Raw genomic sequence first — 11,548 nt, forward strand, 5'->3', positions numbered from 1 at the left:
ACTGTTGTTGACGCAACTCCCGTTCTTGCCGGTCCGGTATTCCGTGAGCCCGGCGGTCTCAGCATTGTGAGTCTGGAACCAGTGCAGGCAACATTTCGGGTTGGAAGGCATGTCTCTGTGAGAGCCAATCTGCGATAATCATAGATTTGTGCCGGCGGTGCTGGGTGCGTGGTTCCGGGGCTGACGGCAGTGGGGCTAGAGTACTTCAGGGACTTGTTTGTAGCGGATAGGTTTGTCGGCCTGGAAGAGCTTGAGGAAGCGCATCAGTTGCCTAAGGGGAATAGGTTCAGGTACCTGCAGGTGAGGGACATTGTGAGGAGAGAGGTGCTGTCCTTCCCGGGGCTGCCACCTCTGCTGCTACAAGATAAGCTGTTGACTGAAGATGACATTGTGGAGGGGAAAATGGCAGATATCTATGGAGAGCTGATGGAGAGGGAGGGTGCTCCGGTGGAGGACGTTGGGCACAAATGAGAGGAGGAGTTGGGGTGGGGGAGTTGAGGAAGGAAGCCCTGCGGAGAATGAACGCATCCTCGTCATGTGCGAGGTTAAGCCTCATCCAATTTAAGGTGGTGCATAGGACCAACATGATGGTGGCAAGGATGAGCTGGTTCTTTGCAGGGGTGGAGGATAGGTGTAGGTTTTTCCTTTGTTTTGGAGTGGGGGGGGCGAGATAAGGGGGAAAAGGTAAGGGGGCGGGGTGAGTTGCAAGCTTGTTGGCAGCTGCCACGATTTGAATCTATGTTTTCGCATCTGTTGTTTTTTGATATTTCTATGTAAATATGTAAAATGCCTTTAATAAAAATATTTTAAAAAGTGCCTCAGCTTTTGTTAACCAGCCTTTCATGTCACACTTTGTCAAGCGCTTTCTTAATATTCACCGTATTCCCTTCTGTTACCTCGTCAAACAATTTGATTCGATCCATCAATTGCCTTTTACAAACCAGTGCTGGTTCTCTGTAATTCACCCCAACCTCTCCGAGTGTTTGCTGATTTGCTTTTCCCTGCACTCCAACATCTGGCTCATTCTCTGCCATCCTCGTACTTCTGCAACGTTCCTTAGTAACCTTCTACTAAGTTGAACGTGCGGAGAAATGCAAGTTGTTTGTTTGTTATTTGTATTTAGTGCTGACGCGTTTGTTATTGTTACATTTGTTGTTTAAGGCCTGCCAATTCCATGAAGTGATGCTCCTTTAACGTTTCCCTTTTCCCTGTCTGGCAGCGAGCGATCCGAGGCCGCAGCCAGTCCTTTGACACCATGGGAGCACCAGTCAGGCGGAGTGCCCCAGGTGGAAACACAGGAAGCCAATCTACAACGGACAGCCACAACTCCGGAGGCCATGTAAGGAAGCATCACTCATAGCTGCAAGCAATCCTGTGTCAGGAGATGTGGGGTTTTGTTCGGAGTGGGAGGGGGCAGGAAGGAAGGGAGGGAGACTCTCAGCCACAAATAGCCTGGAGCACCTCAGATGGTGGGTAGAGTCCTTGGTCTGTGATTGAGTACATGGGCACAAGGACGAGATTTAAGCACTAACCTCATGCCCCAATGGGACACATCACCTGCATATTTAGCTGAAATCCCTACAGTGCAGAAGGAAGCCATTCGATCTATTGAGTCTGCCACGACCACCCAAAAGAGCATCCTACCTAGGCCCACCCTATCTCGGTAACTCTGCGCACTGATCGTGACCAATCCACCTAACCCGCACATTTTTGGACTGTGGGGGGAAACCGGAGCACCCGGAGGAAACCCATGCACACACGGGGAGAACGTGCAGACTCCACACAGACATTCATTCAATGGGGGGGAACTAACCCAGGTCGTTGGCGCTGTGAAATGCGAACCAATGTGCCACTGTCCTGTCCCGTATTCTCGAGTCCCAGGACAGAATGCACGAGGACACAAAACAATCAGGTTCAAAGGGCTAAATTTCAGGAGACAGGGGGTACAAAGGGCAGGGAAATAACCTAATTTAAACAAAAGCTTCTCACTCTGCCCCCAGCTCGGTCTACTCTATGTGCTGCAGGAAATTGGTGTGTCCAAAGCCCAGAAAATACCCTGGTCAGATACTCGACATATCAAAGGGCAGGGAATACCAGAATCCAGAGCGCAAAGTTACTCAGCTCCCATCAGCACCAGACAGTCCATTAGATACTAGCGTGGGGCACTGAAAGAAAATACACACAACTCAGTAAAGCCAGTCCAAATGAATCTGTTATTCTGCACCTCTCCTTGTGCAAGGACACAGGTGGGGATTAACCCTCTCACCTACCTCTTCCCAGTTACACACACCAAGCAGCCCATTTCCCTATCAGAGGAGGGGGGGATTAACCCTCTCACCTACCTCTTCCCAGTTACACACACCAAGCAGCCCGTTTCCCTATCGGAGGAAGGGGGATTAACCCTCTCACGCACCTCCTCCCAGTTACACACACCTCCTCCCAGTTACACACACCAGGCAGCCCCTTCCCCTATCGGAGGAGGGGGGATTAACCCTCTCACGCACCTCATCCCAGTTACACACACCTCCTCCCAGTTACACACACCTCCTCCCAGTTACACACACCAGGCACCCTGTTCCCCTATTGGAGGGAGGGGGGTTAACATTCTCACCCACCTACTCCCTGTTACACACACCAAGCAGCCCGTTTCCCTATTGGAGGAGGGGGGATTAACCCTCTCACGCACCTCCTCCCAGTTACACACACCAGGCAGCCCCTTCCCCTATCGGAGGAGGGGGGATTAACCCTCTCACGCACCTCCTCCCAGTTACACACACCAGGCACCCTGTTCCCCTATTGGAGGGAGGGGGGTTAACATTCTCACCCACCTACTCCCTGTTACACACACCTCCTCCCAGTTACACACACCTCCTCCCAGTTACACACACCAGGCACCCTGTTCCCCTATTGGAGGGAGGGGGGTTAACATTCTCACCCACCTACTCCCTGTTACACACACCAAGCAGCCCGTTTCCCTATCGGAGGAGGGGGGATTAACCCTCTCACGCACCTCCTCCCAGTTACACACACCAGGCAGCCCCTTCCCCTATCGGAGGAGGGGGGATTAACCCTCTCACGCACCTCCTCCCAGTTACACACAACTGGCAGCCCCTTCCCTTATCGGAGGGAGGGGGATTAACCCTCTCACCCACCTCCTCCCAGTTACACACACCAGGCAGCCCGATCCCCTATCGGAGGCGGGGGATTAATCCTCTCACCCATCTCCTCCCAGTTATACACAGTAGGCAGCCTGTTGGCCTGTCGGCGGGAGAATGGGGCCTGGTTCAGGGCATGAGTGAGAGTGGCTCAGGATTAGGTTGTTTGGTGAGTGTTTGAAGGCTCAGTACTTGCTCCATTATACCCCTCTGAATCCCGGCCCTCTTTTTACCCCAGGATCCTGCCTTGATGGATGCTGCAAAACAGCACTGTGTGTTGAGAGACTATGATCCGAGAAAGGCGGACGACTGACCAGGCAGAACAGGTATAAAGCACAACCAACATCTGTCCAAAAAGCAAAATACTGCTGTCACTTGTGGTGTTCTTTGTGTTGCTTATTTAGGATGGTTGGCGTAGTGTTCACAAAGACCACAGTATAGCTTTTACTTAAAGCTATGATTCTATTTACACTACTAAACTGGGTTTCGACACTTAGTCCTTTAGAATACAGAATTGAGCAATAACATCTAACTACACTCATCTACTGCTAATCTCACTACTGGTATAACTATAATCTAAGCTTCTTACACTAACTGCTCTTGTGACCTTCACTAGCTGTCTCCTGCATACACTCCTTCCCTAAGGTCTAGCATCACTGCTTTACATATTTGTATCTGCAGCTCCCTTTGTGGCTATTCACGATACTAAATTAACCCTTGTAATACTGATAGTTATGATAACACCACTGAAATAAAAACAGAAAATGCTGACCCGCTGAAGAATGGTAATCTCTGGACAGATGCCACCTGACCTGCTCTGTATTTCCAGCATTTTCTGTTTTTATTCAAGTACACCTGTATTCGTAGGGTCAGCAAGTCACCCGGTTTGTGTGGGATTAAGGTCCAGCCACTCCCAAGTAGTCACAAAAACTTAGGTTGATTGAGCCACTCCCTATTCTGTGGTAGATGGAGTTTCGTCCAGCTGGGATCAGGCCACCTCCAACTTCCTGGATTTTCTGGGTCCATCCCATAATTTGGCCTTTCATCGCTGGAGCGTTTCTGTGCATGCGTCAAGCCCTGGGTTCTGAGATTACCAGCAGCTCTTCCACCACCCACCCCAATGTGCTCCTTTCAGGTCACCACAGGCCAGAAATAAAAGCCTCAGCATTCCCTGAGTATGTGGTAGGGGAGGGGTGTGGAAGGGGACATTTTGTTTCATTCAGTCACTTATCTTTCCTTCCCTTCCCCTTTTTCTCTCCTCTCCTTTCTCTTTTTCTCTCTCTTTCTCGCCATCTTTTTCTTTTAATCTCTCTGTCTCTTTTTCTATCCCTCCGAGTCTCTCTGTGTCTCTCTCCTGTTTTTCTGTTTCTCTCTCCGTCTCTTTCTCTCCTGTTTTTCTGTTTCTCTCTCTGTCTCTTTCTTTCCATTTCTCTCCCTTTCTTCTTCTGTTTCTCCAATAGGACTCCACCCTGAAGTGGCTTCACTCTCCCTGAATCCTGTGTGGCTTTGCAAGGATTTCCCAACACAGCAAACTGGATCTGAATAAATGTTGGATGAAGTGGCCAATGATGAGAGCTTGAATTGTTTAATTCAGGGAGGCTGGACCTGTCTTGGAGAGATTGCTAGCGTCTCTGAGTCCCTTCACATTGCCTCCGCCATTTTATAGGCTGCTAAGACCCAGCATTTATTGCCCAACCCTAATTGCTCCTTGAGAAAGTGGTGGGTGAGCCTCCATCTTGAACTCGCTGCAGACCGTGCGGCATAGGTACACCCATAGTTCTGTCTCGGGAGGAGGCTCCAGGATTCTGACCCCGCGACAGTGAAGGGGTGGCCGATATATTTCCAAATCAGGATGGTGAGTGACTCGGAGGGGAACTTGCAGGTGTTCCCCATATGCCTGCTACCTCTTTTCCTTCTAGATGGTAAAGGTCAGGGGTTTGGAAGGCGCTGTCGAAGGAGCCTTGACGAGTTGCTGCAGTACATCTTGTAGACTGTACACGGCTGCCACTGTGTATCGGTGGTGGAGGGAGAGAATGTTTGTGGTTAGCTTGTCGAGCGAACGGGGCTGCTTTAACCTGAATGGCATCGAGCCTCTTGAGTGTTGTTTGGAGCTGCACTCATCCAGGTGGTATGAACCCCATTGATGTTCAATGCAAGGGCACAAGAAATCCCAGAAGGGAGACGTAACTATTTATCTTTGCGATTTGGAAAAAATGTGAGAAAAGAGACTTATTGAGTTTTAAAACACACAAGAAAGGCATCAGTAACGAACAACATTTACAATAAACTACAGTAATGGTTAGCCGGGAAGTATACTTAAATTACCCCCATCCCCGCACCACCGCTCCCCCCATCTCAATCTATCTACTTTCCTAAACTCAGAGAAAACACCATCCCCAAAACAACATCCCATCGATTTTAACAGAATGAGCCAAATCCAGCCAACAGCTACCACACAGGACTTGTAGCTTGCTTTTGGGAAGCTTTTCTTTCAATTTATTGTAGAACATTTGGGGTCTAATACATACAGCTTCTGCTTTTCGCACAAAAGCGTCACTCTCTATAAGAGAAAAGCATTACTCTGTTTGAAAACTTGGTGTGTTTATAATCTAGAACATAGAACATACAGTGCAGAAGGAGGCCATTCGGCCCATCGAGTCTGCACCGACCCACTTAAGCCCTCACTTCCACCCTATCCCGGTAACCCATTAATCCCGCCTAACTCAGCCACGAGACTGCAAGACTCCACGTTGCTTTCCAAAGTGGCAGTTTCACTTTATCTACTCATCTAATCTACATGTCACAAGTCCTCAGTGCAGTTACAATTCTTTACATTCCATTTGAACTTTGTAACACAACCAAGTGGAGAGTATCCCACCACACTCCTGCCTTGTAGATGGTGGACAAGCTTTGGAGGGAGTCAGGAGGTGAGTTACTCTCCACAGGACTCTGACCTGCTCTTGTAGCCACAGTATTTATATGGCTGGTCCCAGTTCAGTTTATGGTCAATGGTAATTCCCAGGATGTTAATAGTGGGGGATTCAGCGATGGTAATGCCATTGAAAGTCAAGCGACGATGATTAGGTTGCCCCCTGTTGGAGATGGTCATTGCCGCCACTTATGTGGCACAAATGTTACTTGCTGGGCCACCATTTTGAGCGGGTGGTCTGATAGCGAGGTCCCCCACCAGAGAACCCCCCCCCCCCGCCCCCCCACCATAAGTGCAACTCGACCTGGAAGCTCCCCATAAGCGAGACTTCTGCCTGGAAGCGAGAGAGCAGTCCAGGCAGAGGCAGTGAAAAAACAATTACTGCTTTAAAACTCACCTGTGCAATACACTTGCTGGCTCAGGCAGAGGAAATAGCACCTAGCAATTTTGGAAAGAGAAACTAGTCAGCTGGGTTTAAACTCCCTCAGGTCTTTGATATGTAAGGCTTTTATTGATATCAATGTGGAAATGCTTTAACTAGACTGTGATTGATAGCTTCTACACACAGCCATCTGCCTGCATTGTTTGATTCATCACCCTTCACCCTTCCGTGGAGTCAGCTGTGGAACGAACCGCAATGTTGCTAAACATCTATTTATGATTGACGGCTCCTGGACCACATCAACAAACGTTGGCTGCTTTCTGCAGAGGAAAAGAGGGCATGAGAGCACTTAACTGTCATTGATGTGGTCCAGGAGTTGAGGGCTCTTTTTACAGTCAGCGGTCTCTTTTATGGGGGTGCTTCCAGGCAGGGATGTCTGTAATGGGGGTCTTTGGTGGGCGTCTCTCCCATGTGGAGGTCAATGGTGGGGGGCTCTCTGGTGCAGGCCTCTGTAACTGGGGGATCTTTGTTGGAGCGGGTGATAGGGGGTCTGATGGTGGTGGGATGGGCAGGATTTGTATTGTAGGGGGGAGGGTGTCCCTACAATGAACTTTGGGGAAGCTTCCTTAACGAGTTACCCCTTTGACCCACTGTGAGGTCAAGCGCATCAGGGCCACATTTGTAAATGCATTCACCAATTTTTGCCTTTGTGAATCCCGGCCCAGAGTACCAGAGAATCACACGGGCTAGGAGAATATGGCCTGTTAATAGGACACAAATGGTGGATCGGAGCATCGGGACGGGCGCTGATCCCGTTTATTACCCAACGCTGGAATCTCTGTCTCCTTGGGAACTCTGCTACCGGAGGCAGGTGCCGGAGAATCCAAGCCAAAAACTGAAAACGCTTAAAATTCATGACTTAAGCCCCTAGCTCCTCCATTAACTAATAATAATCTTTTATTGTCACAAGTATGAAGTTACCGTGAAAAGCCCCTGACCACGTCATCTTACTGAAGCTAAACGCAATGGGCAGGCTTCTCCGTTTGCCTACACCGAAGTTCGAAAACGCGATTGTGCGGAGAATCGGTTCCGACGCCGAAATTGCAATTCTCCGTCACCTCAACAGCGGCGCCAATGCGGTCTGGAACGCATGCACAGTAAAGAACGTTTGCATATCATTCGTGGGCCAGGCCCGGTGTTTTCCGGGGTCTCCGCGATTCTCCGCCTCTGATGGGCCGAGTTCCCGATGGCACAGTTCACTTGCGCTTTTAAAAATCGTGAAAATGGCGTAGTGGCTGATGAGAGAGAGAGAGAGGAGGCAGGACACAGAGAGGCACGACTGCGGGCTGCCAAGCCGAAGATTGGTCGGGCAGGCTGGGGTGGGGCGGCACTGCCAGGGCAGGGGGTGGGTGGGTGGGTGGGCATGACAGGGGGACGGACCGTGTGGCCCGGCTGATCCCATGGGACTGGGGCGGTGCCAGCCAACAGTACCCCTGGCAGCAGGGATGGGTGCCAGGGCCAGATGTCTCCAGAATGCCTGACAATGACGGGGCCAGGGGTGCGGAGATTGTGGGGGGGGGGAACATGCGGGGGCAGAGCCCGCAGTGCCAACCGGGCCACCATGTAGTCGGTGGACATGGTTGGGCATGGGGGTATGCACCCTGCTAACATGTCGACCTTTCACCCCCTGCAGACAATGGATATTAAAATTAGCGACCGGATAGAGTGGAGCGCGTCGGAGAGGACCTCCTGCCAGCGGGAGACTGGGAGACTTTTCGACCGTAGGGCCAGAAGGACGGCCTTCCAGACCGTCGCGTTCTCCCTCTCCATCTGTCCGTTTCCCCGGGGGTTATAGCTGGTCATCCTGCTGGAGGCGATGCCTTTGCTGAGCAGGAACTGACCGCAACTCGTCGCTCATAAAGGAAGATCCCCGATCACTGTGGATGTAGGCGGGGAACCCGAACAGGGTGAAAAGACCGTGCAGGGCCTTGATGACGGTGGCAGAGGTCATGTCAGAGCAGGGGATGGCGAAGGGGAATCATGAGTACTCGTCAACAATGTTGAGGAAGTACACGTTATGGTCAGTGGAGGGAGGGGCCCTTTGAAGTCCATGCTGAGGCGCTCAAAGGGGCGGGAGGCCTTTACCAAGTGTGCTCTGTCTGGCCAATAGAAGTGCGGTTTGCACTCCGCACAGACCTGGCAGTTCCTGGTCACGGACCTGACCTCCTCGATGGAGTAAGGCAAGTTGCGAGCCTTGATGAAGTGAAAAAAGTGGGTGACCGCCCGGGTGACAGGTCGTTGTGGAGGGCCCGGAGTCGGTCTACCTGTGCGCTGGCACATGTACCGCGGGAAAAGGCATCTGGGGGCTCATTGAGATTCCCGGGTCGATACAAGATATCATAGCTGTAGGTGGAAAGTTTGATCCTCCACCTCAGAATCTTGTCATTGTTAATCTTGACCCGCTGTGTGTTATTGAACATGAAGGCAACCGACCGTTGGTCAGTGAGGAGAGTGAATCGCCTGCCGGCCAAGTAATGCGTCCAATGTCTCACAGCTTCTACGATAGCTTGGGCTTCGCTTTCAACGGAGGAGTGTTGAATCTCGGAGGCGTGGAGGGTACGGGAGAAGAAAGCCACGGGTGAGTGTAGCGGCCAGAGCAAAGTCCGACGCATCGCTCTCCACCTGGAAAGGGATGGACTCGTCCACGGCGTGCATCGCGGCTTCGGCAAATCTGCCTTGATGCGGTTGAAGGCTAGTCGGGCCTCAGCCGTCAGGGGAAAAATGGTGGATTTGATCAGTGGGCAGGCCTTGTCCGCATAGTTGGGGACCCACTGGGCATAGTACGAGAAGAAACCCAGCCATCTCTTCAGGGCCTTGGGGCAGTGAGGGAGGGGGAGTTCCAGGAGGGGACGCATGCGGTCGGGGTCGGGCCCTAGGGTCCGTGTTCCACGACGTAGCCGAGGATGTCTAGGCGGGTTGTGCGGAAGACGCATTTTTCTCTATTGTAGGTTAGGTCCAGGAGTTTAGCGGTTTGGAGGAAGCGCCGGAGGTTCTCGTCATGGTCCTGCTGGTCATGACCGCAGATGGTGACATTGTCCAAGTACGAGAACATGGCCCGCAGACCGTACTGTCAACCATTCGGTCCATTTCTCTTTGGAAGATCGAGACCCCATTGGTGACGCCGAAGGGGACCCTGAGGAAGTGGTAGAGGCGGCCATCTGCCTCGAAGGCAGTGTATCGGCGGTCCTCCGGGCGGATAGGGAGCTGGTGGTACGCAGACTTCAAGTCAACTGTGGAGAAGACTCGATACTGCGCAATCTGATTGACCTTGTCAAATATGCGGGGGAGGGGGTACGCATCGAGCTGCGTGTACCGGTTGATGGTCTGGCTGTAATCAATGACCATCCGGTGTTTCTCCACAGTCTTGACGACCACCACTTGGACTCTCCAGGGGCTGGTACTAGCCTCAATGATCCCCTCTCGCAGGAGTCACTGAACCTCCGACCTGATGAAGGCCCTGTCCCGGGCACTGTAGTGTCTGCTTCTGGTAGCGACGGGCTTACAGTCTGGGGTGAGGTTAGCGAAGAGCGAGGGTGGGGCGACCTTAAGGGTCGCGAGGCTACAGACGGAGAGGGGGGGCAGGTGTCCGCCGAACTTTAAGGTAAGTCTCTGGAGGTGGCACTGGAAGTCGAGCCCCAGTAATAGGGCAGCGCAGAGATGGGGTAGGACGTAGAACGTAAAGTTAGTGTACTCTACGCCTTGTACAGTAAGGGTCGCGACACAGTACCCCCAGATTTCTACTGCGTGGGATCCAGAAGCCAGGGAGATTTTCTGAGTCGCGGGTAAGATTGGGAGGGAGCAGCGCCTTACCGTATCTGGGTGAATGAAGCTGACTGTGCTCCCGGAGTCGAAAAGGCAGGCCGTCTCGTGCCCGTTGATCCGGACGGTCATCGTGGACTTTGCGAGATGGTGCGGCCGTGACTGGTCGAGCGTGATGGAGGTGAGCTTCAGAAGGCGGTTAGTATGCCGGTCGGAGTTCGTGGCGGCCAGCGTACGGTCGGGCGAGCTGGGCTCCCGGGAGGCTGCGGAGTGGTCCCAAGATGGCGGACCCCATCGGTCGCACGTGGCGGGTGAGTTACAAGATGGCGTCCAAGATGGCGGCCCATGTGGGTCGCACGTGTCGGCCGAAATTAAAGATGGCGGCGCCCACGGGTCGCACATGGCGGGTGGCGCAGCTGCTGGGGGCGGCCCCGACAGGCAGCAGGCAGCGCCGCTGGGCCTAGGAGGTTTAGGGGGGGATCGGGCCTGGCAAGCTTTTGCAAAGTAGCCCTTCTTCCCACAGCCGTTACAAGTTGCGTTCCGTGCCGGGCAGAGCTGTCGGGGGTGATTACTCTGGTCCCAGAAGTAGCACCTCGGGCCTCCGGCGTTGGCGGGCCGCTGCGCAGGCTTGCGTCGCACACGGGTTGGTTGATGGCTACGCCCACGAGGTCCACAAGGGTGCCGGGAGGTTGGAGGTGTAGGCCCTCATGTTCTGGGAGGCCACCTCCAGCGAGTTGGAGAGTTGCAGTATCTCTGGGAGGCCGAGTGTCCCCCCTTCTAGTAGTCGCTGGCGGATATAGTTCGAGTTCATGCCCGCGACATAAGCGTCCCTGATCAGCAGCGCCGCGTGCTGGGTAGCCGATATCGACCGGCAGTCACTTCCGGCAGAGGATGCACAGGGCACGCAGGAAATCTGCGAGTGATTCCCCAGGGCGTTGCCGTCTTGTGGCGAGGAGGTGCCGAGCATATACCTCGTTAACGGACTTCACATATTGTCCGTTTAGCAGCGTTATTGCCTCCGCGTTCAACGGGGCATCCCTGATGAGGAGAAAGACTCTTGGGCTCACCCATGCGTAGAGGATCTGCTTCTTCTGGAGGTCTGTGAGGTCTTCGGTGAAGGATGCGAGGTACGCCTCGAAGCAGCTTAGCCAGTGCTCAAACGTTTCTGTAGCGTCAGCTGCCTGTGGGTCCAGCTCTAAGCGATCAGGCTTGAGTGATGAGTTCATCTTTAGGAGTTTAGTGCATTAAATTGATACACCATCA

General features: G+C 52.7%; 1 protein-coding gene across 3 annotated transcripts in view; it reads left to right on the forward strand.

Moving 5' to 3' along the window:
* The window catches only part of LOC140392880 (rap1 GTPase-activating protein 1-like), a 297,081-nt gene extending 292,360 nt beyond the window's left edge, over nt 1-4,721 (forward strand). For all 3 annotated transcript variants that reach the window (XM_072478632.1, XM_072478634.1, XM_072478633.1), the window contains 3 exons: nt 1,220-1,339; nt 3,394-3,481; nt 4,616-4,721. In XM_072478632.1, the coding sequence (XP_072334733.1) occupies nt 1,220-1,339; nt 3,394-3,468 (195 nt within the window). In that variant the 3' untranslated portion in view covers nt 3,469-3,481; nt 4,616-4,721. The remainder of the gene's footprint in view (nt 1-1,219; nt 1,340-3,393; nt 3,482-4,615) is intronic.
* Nucleotides 4,722-11,548: the final 6,827 nt, after the last annotated feature.

The sequence above is a fragment of the Scyliorhinus torazame genome, chromosome 16 (genome assembly GCF_047496885.1).
Source record: "Scyliorhinus torazame isolate Kashiwa2021f chromosome 16, sScyTor2.1, whole genome shotgun sequence".
NCBI lineage: Eukaryota > Metazoa > Chordata > Chondrichthyes > Carcharhiniformes > Scyliorhinidae > Scyliorhinus > Scyliorhinus torazame.